We start from the raw sequence: 14372 nt of genomic DNA on the forward strand, positions 1-14372 counted from the left end.
TTGTAAGAACTAACACGGAGGAACTACTTTTCGGGCGTAGTGACACAACGCCTTGCTCACAGCGCCTTAGGCCACTGGCCAGAGGTAAGTTAGCTGCTGGAACTGTAGCTACTGAAACATATGAGTTGATAAAACAGTTAACGCTTGGTTATAAATCATGCGCCGCACGTGTATAGTAGAAGTTTGTGGACATAAGCCAAAATGTTAGTCAACTTTAAAGATATATACGATACCAACTAAAAATCTGGACCAACTCAAGCAGTGGATACTGGCTTTCAACTTACACCTGACATCATCACTAGGCAGACTCAGCAAGATGCTCGTTTGCTCGAATAATTTTTTACTTCTTTTGGAACAGTGTCTAAACAAAGCCTTTTCAATGAATTATAATGGTGTGTGCTAATCAGTGCAGCAGAAGCACTTGATTTCTATCGGCATGCTTTGGCATCTCCACATTTACACCACCAAGTCATGCAGCACCTGTCTGCTCCCACATTTCACCCTCTCTTCTTGCCCACTCATTTTCTAAAACAGGTAGCTCATTCTCTGTACATGTTTTCTCAAAAATATAAGGTTTTGGATCAGCATTTGTCCCAAAGTAGTTACCGTTGGCTTTCACAAAGTGCAATGATTAGTGGTGGCAAAGACAGAATGCGCTTTTTATGTTGTTGTTGTTGACGCCGGAAGTAGCGTTAGTTGCTCTGTGCGCTGTAAAATCAAAGCCTCCAAGAAAGAGGCTACAGTAACGTTTAAAATGACCAAATTGCTGTAAATATTACTTGTTATCATGATAGTGCCTGTTTATACATGGTTACACCATGTATATAAAACATTGTTAGAGGCTATATAGGCAGAATAGGGGAATTCCCATGACCTTTACTGTTAGTGAAAAACTGAATGTTCTTGTCTCACATAGGGATTGTGGATAATGGCCGTTGTTTTTTTAAAGTGCAGTTTTTCCTTTAAAATAATTTAATAGCATAAACACAAAAACAAAATATAAGAAAAAGCCCCTGGTTAAAGAGGACATTTTAAACACCAGCAGCAACCGGGCGGTATAGCTCGGTTTGTAGAGTGGCCGTGCCAGCAATTTGAGGGTTCCAGGTTCGATCCCCGCTTCCGCCATCCTAGTCCCTGCCGTTGTGTCCTCGGGCAAGACACTTTACCCACCTGCTCCCAGTGCCACCCACACTGGTTTAAATGTAACTTAGATATTGGGTTGCATTATGTAAAGCACTTTGAGTCAATAGAGAAAAAGCGCTATATAAATATAATTCACTTCACACAACTTGAAAATGATTTACCTTTGACAAAAGTTGTTTTTTTAGCTCAACTTTTTAGAAGGACCTTGTTCGCCTTAAACATTTAAGCAAAGAACACCAAGATGGCAACTTTAGGAGGCTCAAAATCTTGCCACTGAAGCTAAACACCCTTTCAGATTGTGTACACATTTGTTGTGACAGTGCTTCTTGAGCAAGGTAGTTGTGACTAGGAAGCTCATATAAGGGGTTTATTATTTCTGGCAACTTTTTAACCCTTGTGTGGTGTTCGGGTCTGTGGGACCTGTTTTAATTTTTTATTAAAAGAAAAATGATACAATTAATTTTTCAAACTGAGACTCACTGACTTTGGCTCATTTTCTGCGAAGAACATACATCAGAATACATATTTGATGACCACACACCATACACCCCCCTACACATTTCTATTACATATAAGATGTCCAGGTCCACTGGACCCGGGGCTTAAAGAAGTGTGGACATTGATGTTCCGTGTACCACACACACACACACACACACAGCAGGCCTAGACAGGAGGAGGAGAGTGTAGGTACACAGAACATCAGAGGGTCAAATGTGGGAGAAAATGAGAGCAGACAGTGTTGACAAACAATGTTGCAACCTTGTGTGGGAAACACAGGTGCAGAAACACAAAAGAAAAATCCCTGTGGGATGCAGAAACTGGCAGAGAAATTTTCTGTGCAACGTTCATGTTGTTGTTACTCACAAACGCTGGCTGAGTAACAACAATATGAACATTACACAAGGGTTAAATCTGTTTTTTTAATACCGTTGCAACTGGGATCATATCTATTGACACAAAGTTTGTATTTTGGCAGAAACGTTCTCCATCCTTTAAGTGCATCCATCTCTCTTGTGTTGTCCATTTTATAGAATCACGTACATTGTAATTCGCCACGCTGCTGTCATGAGCGGATGTTGCCCCGAGTGATGCCAAGTGTTGCCGAGGCTTGAGTCAAATCAATCAATCAAAATAGTTTTATTGCCATTGTTTGAGAACGGGTTCACAAACTAGGAATTTTTCTTGGTGCAATCGTGCAACATAATACACATATTTGGTAATAAAAACAGCTGTAACTGAGCTATCAGATCTTGTTATAGACTTAGAAGGAATTCAAGGAGCTACTGTTAGGAGTTATTGTTCATGTGCCTGATGGCCGAGGGGAAAAAACTGTTCAGGTGGCGGGAGGTGTGGGTCTGGATGGAGCGTAGTCTCCTGCCTGAGGGGAGAGGGGAGAATAGTGTGTGTCCATGGTGAGAAGAGTCAGCTGTGATCCGACCCACACGCCTCCTGGTCATGGAGGAGAACAAGTCCTGGAGGGATGGGAGCTTGCAGCCAATCACCTTCTCAGCAGCATGTACGATGCGCTGCAGTCTATGCTTATCCTGGACTGTGGCGCCGGGGAACCACACTGTGATGGAGGAGGTCAGGATGGACTCTATGATGGCTGAGTAAAACTGCACCAGCATCTCGGTCGGCACCTTAAGTTTCCTCAGCTGCCGCAGGGAGTACATCCTCTGCTGCGCCTTCTTGATGAGGGAGCTGATGGTCGGCTCCCACTTGAGGTCTTGGGTGATGGTGGTGCCCAAGAAACAGAAGGAGTCCACAATGGGGACGGGGGAGAGTCAATCAGGGTGAGGGGGGATGGTGGAGCTGTGACTTTCCTGAAGTCCATGATCATCTCCACTGTTTTCTGGGCGTTCAGCTCCAGGTTGTTGAGGCTGCATCAGGACGCCAGCCGGTCCACCTCTCTCCTGTAGGCGGACTCATCGCCATCCGAGATGAGCCCGATGAGGGTGGTGTCATCCGCAAACTTGAGCAGTTTTACGGATTGGTGACTGGAGGTGCAGCAGTTTGTATATATAAGGGGAGAGTACACAGCCCTGAGGAGTACCGGTGTTCGTGGTTCGACTGTCCGAGACAATCTTCCCCAGCCGCACGTGCTGTCTTCGGTCTGTCAGGAAGTCATTGATCCAACTGCATAGGGAGTCGGGCACGCTGAGCTGGTAGAGCTTGTCTCGTAGCAGTCCAGGGAGGATGGTGTTGAAGGCAGAGCTGAAGTCCACAAACAGGATCCTAGCGTAGGTTCCTGGGGAGTCCAGATGCTCCAGGATGAAGTGGAGGTTCAGGTTCACTGCATCATCCACAGACCTGTTGGCTCTATAGGCGAACTGCAGTGGGTCCAGGAGGGGGGCGGTGATGTCCTTAAGGTGGGGCAGGACCAAGCGCTCAAAGGACTTCATGACCACAGATGTCAGCGCAACCGGCCTGCAGTCATTTAGTCCTGTGATCCGTGCTTTCTTGGGGACAGGGACAATGGTGGAGGTCTTAAAGCAGGACGGCACGCGGCATAGCTCCAGAGAGGTGTTAAAAATGTCAGTGAAGACAGGAGCCAGCTGATCCGCACAGTGTCTGAGAGTGGAGGGGGAGACACCATCCGGCCCGGGGGCCTTCCGCGTATTCAGCTTCAAGAACTCTCCATCTTCTCGGATGGAGAGTGCCTTTACAGTCCTATGATGTTCTTGGAGTCCTGTGATGTCCTTGGAGTCCTTGGAGTCCTTTAATGAAGTGCTGGCATTGGTGGGGAGGGTGATGGTGGGGGGAGCAGGGCTTTGATGAGCTGAAAGCCGTTCATGACGACAGTAATGTGTGTTGAGGCCCTGAGCGAGAGTCCGGTCATTCAGGGCCTGGGGGGTTTTGGGCTTATAGTTCGTAAGGGCCCTTAGCCCTCTCCAAACGGCCGCAGAATCATTGGAGCGGAACTGTTCCTGTAGACGGTTAGAGTACACAGATTTAGCTTTCACCACTTCCCTGTTGAAGTGGTACTTCGCTTCTCTGTAGGTACTCCGGTCACCGCTTCTCCACGCAGCCTCCTTCTTCTTGCGCAGCTGTCGGAGTTTGGGTGTGAACCAGGGCTTGTCGTTGTTATAACAAATGGACCCAATCGCTGGCAATCCTGATGAGGATTTATTTTTCCTTGAAAGCAAAATCTGCTGAAAAATTGGTGTAGGCAAGACGCGGGCAAAGGAGACAAAATACGTGATTTCCCACCAAAAATGGGAAAGTTGACAGGTATGCTTCACACATTCCTCGTACTGGAGTTTGTGTCAAGTGAGTGCGGCTCCTACCCTGCCTCACTCTATGTGTGGAGGAGGAGGGACACAGCACCCAGCGCAGAAGGAATGAATGAGCAAAGAAACTTCCGCGTTAACACATTAAAACCCCACTTAAGAACTTTTTTAAGTTTTGGTTGATTTTGGCGTTTGGCATTGAACCAAAGCGGTAGTGTTTTGCCAGAAGGAAGACCACATTTCCCATGAAGACTAGCGCATATAGATAGCGTTATACTGACATGATGTCTACTGTAATATTGGCATAAATATTACGTCTCTAATGGCTGTGCTGATGTTAAATAGCAGATACTGTCACCAAATGATTTTGCGTTGCGCTACAAACATGACGCTACTACCAAGAATGTATCAGGGCGGATGCGGGTCCGAAACAAAGAAAGACTGGCGGGACAGGTTTTTTTTCTTAGCAAGTAGTGTGGAACTGCGAACTCTCAAGCTGGTAGCTATTTATTGCTACCACGCTAATTTCCAATAGCTAACCTTAGCATTATCATTTGATTTGAGCATTGACTTTTAAGTTTAGCAGGAACGGAGCGAAGGCAGCATCGACCGAAAATCTCTTTTCATCTTTGAGCTCACGCCAGCAAGTAAAAGCCAGGCCAATGTTCATCTCTGACTGTAATTTTTTTGGGGTAAGCTCCCTTTTTGTTATTTTTGTCTCCTCAGGCAAAACTTTTCGTTTTTTTGGTTGTTTTTGTTTTGGCCCTGCCACCCTCCTCAATGTCGCTAAGTGCCAGTGAAAGCGACAGACCCCTTCACGCCATGACAAGGGTGTCTTTCAACTAGTTGTAAGTCCATGTGTCATCCCAAAAGTTATGAAAATATTTTATGAAGGTTTAAAAGTTACTTAGTGCTGATTAAAGGATTACATACAGTCGTGGTCAAAAGAACATAATGTCATGGCTGTCTTGAGTTTCTAACAATTTCTACAACTCTTATTTTTTTGTGATAGAGTGATTGTGGCACATACTTGTTTGTCACAAAATACATTCATGAAGTTTGGTTCTTTTATGAATTTATTATGGGTCTATTGAAAATGTGACCAAATCTGCTGGGTCAAAAGTATACATACAGCAATGTTAGTATTTGGTTACATGTCCTTTGGCAAGTTTCACTGCAATAAGGCGCTTTTGGTAGCCATCCACAAGCTTCTGGCAAGCTTCTGGTTGAATTTTTGACCACTCTTGACAAAATTGGTGCAGTTCAGCTAAATGTGTTGGTTTTCTGACATGGACTTGTTTCTTCAGCATTGTCCACACATTTAAGTCAGGACTTTGGGAAGGCCATTCTAAAACCTTAATTCTAGCCTGATTTAGCCATTATTTTACCACTTTTGACGTGTGTTTGGGGTCATTGTCCTGTTGGAACACCCAACTGCACCCAAGACCCAACCTCTGGGCTGATGATTTTAGGTTGTCCTCAAGAATTTGGAGGTAATCCTCATTTTTCATTGTCCCATTTACTCTCTGTAAAGCACCAGTTCCATTGGCAGCAAAACAGGCCCACATCATAATACTACCACCACCATGCTTGATGGTAGGAATGGTGTTTCTGGGATTAAAGGCCTCACCTTTTCTCCTCCAAACATATTGCTGGGTATTGTGGCCAAACAGCTCAATTGTTGTTTCATCTGACATCACATGGACAAAAACAAGACCTTCTGGAGGAAAAGTCTGTAATAAATTCATAAAAGAACCAAACTTCATGAATGTTTTTTGTGACCAACAAGTATGTGCTCCAATCACGCTATCACAAAAAAATAAAAGTTGTAGAAATGATTGGAAATTCAAAGACTGTATATCGGTATGGCGGCATTTTCTCATTGGTGTGGCATTACCTCATAATACCGGTATACCGCCCAGCTCTATTCCCAACTGTTGGACGAGTGGAGAGACAATGAAGGACGGAAAAAAATGAGTATCGGCCAATTGGATTCTATCCATTCATTTTTTTTTTTTCTATTGATATTGTATAGCCTCCTAAATTTTGCGCTCCATGGGGCCTGATCTTCTAAAGGTTTTTTGTGTATTAAAACACATACAAACTTGATAGCACACGCAAAGCTGATCTACTAAACTTGTGCGCGGAAGATTTTGTCTCTTAAAGTGAGCAAAATAAGGAGTGCAATCCACTTACAGTGTATGTCCTCATGAATATGCAGGATATAGGATGATCATCAGAACAGCCACAATGTTGCGAGGAGAAGATGCAAATATAATCATTCAGCATAAAAAGTGTTATCTGTCAAGGCTGAATTTGCTCTGCGGGCACTATTTTGCATCTTTATTTAGTATGTCTGAAAAGTTAGTGCAAACTGCACAGTTACACAAAGGAGGTGATCGCGCTGCAAAGAGATGATGGACTCCGTCCTACGTTTGTGTCAACATATTTGGACAGGCGGAAATAAAAAGAAAATTGGACATATCGTCTATTCAGCATTAGCATTGTATACATTTATATCTGCTGGAGGACTTAGGACTGATTAAAACAAATTAAATGATGCGTTTTTGTGTCTTCTGGCATTTTTTTTTTAATGCTGTTTGTTTTTTATTTAGGAAATGTATTGTTATAACATATCTCCTATATGGAAAAACTGCTTTAAAATATGCATTTGCATATGCAATAAATTGAAGTGGGCCGCGAACCCAGGTCGCTGGTGTTAGGGATGATGTTTGATAAGGAATTATCGAGTTCGAGCCTATTATCGATTCCTCTTATCGAACCGATTCCTTATCGATTCTCTTATCGAGTCCAGATAGGGTGTTGTATATGGAAAAAAACCCCACAATATTTGGTTTAACAAAAGCTCACTTTTATTATATAATAAAAAAATAAAATCTAATAAATAAATAAATATTGACTGTTACCCACCTAAAAAAATAAAATAAAATAAATAAATATTGACTGTTGTTACCCAAAGTATATTAAGTGGGATTTTTCAGAGAAACAAATATATACAGTAACACAAAAACAACCTGTCTCTGTGATCACTATAGGTGTATAAATAATAATATAGTGTTAAATAAAATCAGTCCCTTGGGCACAAAACTGAAAATAATACAGCTCTCCAAAAAGTGCACTTCTGCTGCTATTTGAAAATAACTGTTTGTTATGATGCTTTGACATTTTTGCACTTTATTTCTTTATTGAAAGAAAATTCTATGAAGAGAAAAGTTCTTTGCAAATGTGGTTACAATGCTAATAAATGAAAAGTTAAAGCTAAAAAAAGAAATACACTTTATTGAGTTAACATTATTTCTTTATGGGGGAAAAATGTTATGAGCTAGAGAATATAACAACTACACTACCCAACTTGCAACGGGAGTTACGAGCATGCGCGGTAGCCCCGAAAAGTGTTGCATGTTGCCACGCTGTGAAAGTAAACGTCAAGAACTCAGGCAACACGCCTCGTCTGCATTATTTATAATTAGACAGACAACACATCTACAGTGTGATTTTGTTTTGTTTACAAGGAAAGAAAAACAAAAGTTAAAAAAGGGAGATATGTTGTATATATATATGTATGTGCTGCGGTTGTTTTAAGAACGTTGCGACAGCTGCCGTAAAGGAGGTGCGTTGCTATGTTTCCGGTTGGTCGTAAAAGTGTTCGTCATGTGTTTTACCCTGCTAAAATCTCTCAGTAAAGTTATTCGATGGATTATAGCTTTTGTTTTGAACTTTATTACACCTTGGAGCGCTTTTTCCCGTCCATTGTTTTCCTGCTTTCGCTATCTGCGCCTAATGACTGAGCTACGTGACGTCATTTATTGTGATGTCCCACGGAGCATTTCTGGTCGGGACGGGATTCGAATAAAGAATCAACTCTTTTCCTTTACTATAGTGGTCTCGATAACGGGTACCGGTTCTCAAAAAGGGATTCGAGTCAGAGGACTCGGTTCTTTTCTTATCAAACAACCGGGAAAACCGGTTTCGAGTATCATCCCTAGCTGGTGTGAGAGACGAGCATGCTGATTACTGAGTTAAAAGAACAGAGGAGATGTATCATGAACAAAATTATTTTTTAAATGGATGCTAAGTTTGCGTTGTTGCTGTTTTGGGTTTGGGGGAGAGGGGCAAAACCCTCGCAACCCCGTGCAGTCCTGATTGGAGAGCAAGTAGTGTACGCAAAACCCTCATTTAAATAAATGGTCTGCACCAGTTATCAATTGTACACAAAGTCTTAGTAGATCGCACACAACACGCCCACTAGTACACCGAAATTATAGTTTGCGCACGCTTAGTAGATCAGGCCAATTTTAAGGCTTGACAAGATGCTGTTGTCAAAAAGGTTGTGACCTAATGTGAATAAATCACTGTAGAAAAAGATGGTCCTTAATTGAGTTCCCATGAAATGTTCGCATTCACAATATCTGATATCTGTCTGATGTTGGGATGTCCGATAATATCGGACTGACGATATTATCGGCCGATAAATGCTTTAAAATGTAATATCGGAAATTATCGGTTTCAAAATTATCGGTATCTGTTTCAAAAAGTAAAATGTATGACTTTTTAAAACGCCGCTGTGTACACGGACATAGGGATAAGTACAGAGCGCCAATAAACCTTGAAGGCACTGCCTTTGCGTGCCGGTCCAATCACATAATATATACGGCTTTTCACACACACAAGTGAATGCAACGCATACTTGGTCAAGAGCCATACAGGTCACACTGAGGGTGCCGTATAAACAACTTTAACACTGTTACAGATATGCCCCACACTGTGAACCCACACCAAACAAGAATGACAAACACATTTTGGGAGAACATCCGCACCGTAACACAACATAAACACAACAGAACAAATACCCAGATACCCTTGCAGCACTAACTCTTCCGGGACGCTACAATATGCACCACTACCTCCCCCCACCCCCCCTCCCCCCACCCTCACCTCACCCTCCTCATGCCCTCTCAGGGAGAGTATGTCCCAAATTCCAAGCTGCTGTTTTGAGGCATGTTAAAAAAAATAATGCACTTTGTGACTTCAATAATAAATATGGCAGTGCCATGTTGGAATTTTTTCCCATAACTTATTTTGGAAAACCTTGTTACATTGTTTAATACATCCAGGGGGGCATCACAACAAAATTAGGCATAATAATGTGTTAATTCCACGACTGTATACATCGGTATCGGTTGATATCGGAATCGGTAATTAAGAGTTGGACAATATCGGATATCGGCAAAAAAACTATTATCGGACATCTCTAGTCTGATGACATCTTCACATACATCATCTCTTAACTCTCCTGTCTCTCTTGTGTTTCAGGCTGCTCAGCTGGCTCCTGCACTACAATCAGACATGGAGGTGAAAGAGACCATCCAGGGAGAGAACGGCGAGGTGGTCCAAATAGTCACCTCCGTGGCTACCTGAGAGAGACCCCTGAACCGGGGGCTCTCCAAAATGTTACGAAAGACACGTCGCCACGGTGCGTCAGAGGTCCGCACATGCAAAGCCACTGACAGACATTGAAGTCGGAAAGCCTTTCAACAAATCATGAAGGTCGAGAGAGTTCCGGAGTGCCAAACAGATGTTCACAGAGAAGTAGACCATGATTTTTCAAAATCAGCTGTTCTTTTTCTGGTGTGTTCATCCCAAGAAGGATGCATCCCACCCCTGAATGCACAGTGGGATTATTGTCTGTTCAGGGCAGATGCTGCTCATGCAAAGCACTGACATACGCACTTGTTTACAAGTACGAAACATACTTGTGTTATTTAATATCAAGCAGCATGGCCCCCATTTGGGGTTTTAAACCCCTGAATCCCACCTCACTCAAGCAGTGCTCTGTTCAGTTTCTCATCAACATTTTGGTCACCGGGGTGGAGCCTGGAATGATCTGAGAACAGCTACTCTTATGATAAATTTGTTCTTCTGTCACTCTGTGATCTATTCCATATTTCATCTCCTGACTGTGAAACCACTCCCTGTTTTCACATATTGTTTCTGTTGGATTTATCTTATTTGTTGCTTGTGGAAATGCAAGGGGAGATTTTATTTTGAAAGACCTACATCATGAAAATAGAGGTGGTGCCTGTTGTTGTTAGTACAAGTTGGTTTTAAAATACCAAGGAAAACCTGAAAATGTTCATATTAATATTGTCTTTGTAAATATACATTCTTGTGAATAAACCATGTACATGGTTGCCATAAGAGTGTTTTGAATTTGTTTTGTTTCCCCTTTTCACTCATTTCCATAAACTAAAGTTGGCAAACTGTAACCAGACTTTTCCTCTGCGTTTATCAAAAATACAACTTTATTTGATTTCTTTGGTAAATAATATCATGACAAGGCGTCTGTATGGTTATTGTACATTTTTTAAACTTTCCTCAAGACACTGAGAATGTGTTGTGGGTTGTACTCGTGATTCTCCAAAGATGAACCCAAGAGTGGAGAGAGAGATATCATGATGCTGTGTATGGTTTTGAGGATGTTTCCCATGCTCGATTTGATGTAATGGTGTATTTTGGAATGAGAGAAAGAAGCAGGCGACAAAGCGAACTTGATAAAACAACACTTAAGTCTTGACTGCTTCCTCTTGTTTTCTCTCTCTGTCTGCTAATGCTGCCTCTGACCTCCCTACACTTCATCTTGTCCATTCTTATCTCCCATGTAACTGCTCCATCACTTAACTCATACTCTTACACTTCTTTGTGTGTTACACCCCAATTACCCCACATTTTAAAGTCATTCACTAAGCTGGTTGGGAGTTTGAGAGGATCAACTGGTCGGTCCATCCCTATGAAAACAATCCTGACATAGCTTGGTTCATGTATCTCCTCCCAGCACTCAGAACAGGCTTTTCTCTTCACTTTTACAACCCTGGGTTCCATCCAGGTGTTGGAGCGGTGCTCTTAGCAACGGACCCTCTCTTAAAATGTCAAGATAATTTGCGGTAAACAACCAAAGCATTGATGGCAGAAAATTATGTTTAAGAAGGAGTGATTATGTTTAATAAACAGGGAACATTTTTTTTATAAATCAATCACAATGTCTGCAAATAAAGGTTATAAGAGGGGTGCCCAAGTGGGTACAGGGGTCAAATTGAGTCATTTGGCATGGCCCACCAAAGGGTGGCTTCCCAAAGGCAATACATAGTGAACTCTTTCAAGCTCAGTAGGAATGTCCTGACCGCCTATCAGCAAAAAATGCATGTAAAATGTCAGATATGAATAATTTCAGAAGCTACGTTACAAGCAGTCCTGTTTACTGTTGCAAAGTTGGACAGCCAGTTAACATTACTATGTCCTCCAATAAGCACATAATGTTGGTCTTGTGAAGTCATTTACAAAAGGTAAACATGATAACCTATATAGGCTACTAGAAGCTAACAGCTTCACAGCAACTAAGCACGCAAGCTAGACATATTGCCAAAAGTATTTGGCCACCTGCCTTGACTCACATATGAACTTAAAGGGTCATCCCATTCCTAACCCACAGGGTTGAATATGATGTCAGTCCAACTTTTGCAGCTATTACAGCTTCAACTCTTTTCAACTCTTCTGGGAAGGCTGTCCACAAGGTTGCGGAGTGTGTTTATAGGAATTTTCAACCATTCTTCCAAAAGCGCATTGGTGAGGTCACACACTGATGTTGGTCGAGAAGGTCTGGCTCTGTTTCCGTTCTAATTCATCCCAAAGTTGTTCTATCGGGTTCAGGTCAGGACTTTGTGCAGGCCAGTCAAGTTCATCCACACCAGACTCTGTCATCCATGTCTTTATGGACCTGGCTTTATGCACTGGTGCACAGTCGTGTTGGAAGAGGAAGGGACCCGCTCCAAACTGTTCCCACAAGGTTGGGAGCATGGAATTGTCCAAAATGTTTTGGTATCCTGGAGCATTCAACGTTACTTTCACTGGAACTAAGGGGCCAAGCCCATCTCCTCAAAAACAACCCCACACCATAATTCCTCCTCCACCAAATTTCACACTCGGCACAATGCAGTCCGAAATGTACCGTTCTCCTGGCAACTTCCAAACCAAGATTCGTCCATCAGATTGCCAGATGGAAAAGCATGATTCATCAGTCCAGAGAAGGCGTCTCCACTGCTCTAGAGTCAAGTGGCGACATGCTTTGCATTGGACTTGGTAATGTATGGCTTAGATGCAGCTGCTCGGCCATGGAAACCCATTCCATGAAGCTCTCTGCGTACTGTACGTGGGCTAATTGGAAGGTCACATGAACTTTGGAGCTCTGTAGCAACTGACGACCTCGGCGACCTCTTTGCACTATGCTCTTCAGCATCCGCTGACCCCTCTCTGTCAGTTCACGTGGCCGAGTTGCTGTTGTTCCCAAACTCTTCCATTTTGTCATAATAAAGCCCACAGTTGACTTTGGAATATTTAGGAGCGAGGTGGCCTCCTATGTCAGTTCCACGCTGGAAATCACTGAGCTCCTGAGAGCGGCCCATTCTTTCACAAATGTTTGTAGAAGCAGTCTCCATGCCTAAGTGCTTGATTTTATACACCTGTGGCCGGGCCAAGTGATTAGGACTCCTGATTCTCATCATTTGGATGGGTGGCCAACTACTTTTGGCATTATAATGTCCTTAATTAAATAATTTTGCTGTATAAAACACCACATTTGTCAATATAAACAAGTATGAAATACATTATAGTTGCATATTACTTACACATACATGGTCTCCAAGGGAGAAGCATATTAGAAGGTAACAAACGTGTCGTTATTATTCAATTTACTGCATCATGACCTTAAGTTAATACATTATTGTGTCCACTAGTTGTCACCAAAAACAAATCACCCTTCCACTTCAACTTAAAGACAGCATAAGTCTATTTTAGGCGGTTAATAATGAATAGGTTAGTGTTGTTCCACTAGCCACTGACTGCCGTATTCCACACCTGTCCTTGATTGTCATTCGGAACACACCTGTTCCCGGTTGCCAGTCAGTCTCCTATTCCAGTGCGGGTTCGCGTTTCTTAATGCCTAAGCCTATTGCTTCGTGCTCTGCTCTACCTCATGCTTCATGTAGTGTCTACTTATCTCCAAGAAATAAGTTTTGTGTCTTGTGCACTTATTAGTTGCACTCGCCTTCTTTTGTTTTTATCTCCTCTTTTTGTGAGTGAGCTTTGTGTTTTTCTCTTCTCCTTGTGACAGCATCTTTAGTTTCTGTCTCCTGTCTGCTGCATCTTGGGGTCACACCGCTAGACTCTAATCCTGTTTCCCTCAATACCTCGATGTGTGTGTCATTTGAAGAAAAAAAAACATGTCACCTATACAGCTGCTGTGTAATTGGACTGCAGAGCTAAACTGTGTTCAGGAAGTATCTCTTTCATCTCACAAGTGACAGCTTGTAGTGAATGGAGGAGGAGGAGTGGCATCCAGCGTTTGACATCGCTTTTTTTCTCTCTAGATCCGAACAGAACTAAGAAAAAGGAAAAAAAAAGTGTGGGATCATTTTGATCTTGTAGCGGCAAATAAGGTAAATGTTCTGATTTATCCCATTGGGTTGAGTTTTTTTCTTGCCCTGATGTAGGATCTGAGCTGAGGATGTCGTTGTGGCTTGTGCAGCCCTTTGAGACACTTGGGATTAAGGTGTATATAAATAAACTTTGATTATTTTCCTGTTTAATATTTGCTCATTGACAAGAGTTGCACATTGCACATTTCATATTTCTTTCTGGGCAGCTATTTGTTTAAATCAGGGGTGTCAAACTCATTTTAGATGGGGGGCCAGATGGAGAAAAATCTACTCCCAAGTGGGCCGGACTGGTAAAATCACGGCACGATAACTTAAAGGTAAAGACAACTTCAGATTGTTTTCTTTGTTTAAAAATAGAAGAAGCACATACTGAAAATATAGAAATCATAATGTTGTTGTTTTTTTACACTTACGTGTTGCGATTAATAGTATTCTATCTATATTTGGCGTTATTTTTATTTTCTGAATAAATTATATAATAATGTTCATC

At 42.3% G+C, this 14372-nt stretch overlaps 1 protein-coding gene across 4 annotated transcripts in view; it reads left to right on the top strand.

The window, feature by feature from the left end:
• Window positions 1-10585, top strand: part of banp (BTG3 associated nuclear protein) — a 77183-nt gene extending 66598 nt beyond the window's left edge. For all 4 annotated transcript variants that reach the window (XM_062035972.1, XM_062035970.1, XM_062035971.1 and 1 more), the window contains one exon: window positions 9708-10585. In XM_062035972.1, the coding sequence (XP_061891956.1) occupies window positions 9708-9812 (105 nt within the window). In that variant the 3' untranslated portion in view covers window positions 9813-10585. The remainder of the gene's footprint in view (window positions 1-9707) is intronic.
• The last annotated feature ends 3787 nt before the right edge of the window (window positions 10586-14372 follow it).

The sequence above is a fragment of the Entelurus aequoreus genome, linkage group LG24 (genome assembly GCF_033978785.1).
Source record: "Entelurus aequoreus isolate RoL-2023_Sb linkage group LG24, RoL_Eaeq_v1.1, whole genome shotgun sequence".
Taxonomy (NCBI): Eukaryota; Metazoa; Chordata; class Actinopteri; order Syngnathiformes; family Syngnathidae; genus Entelurus; species Entelurus aequoreus.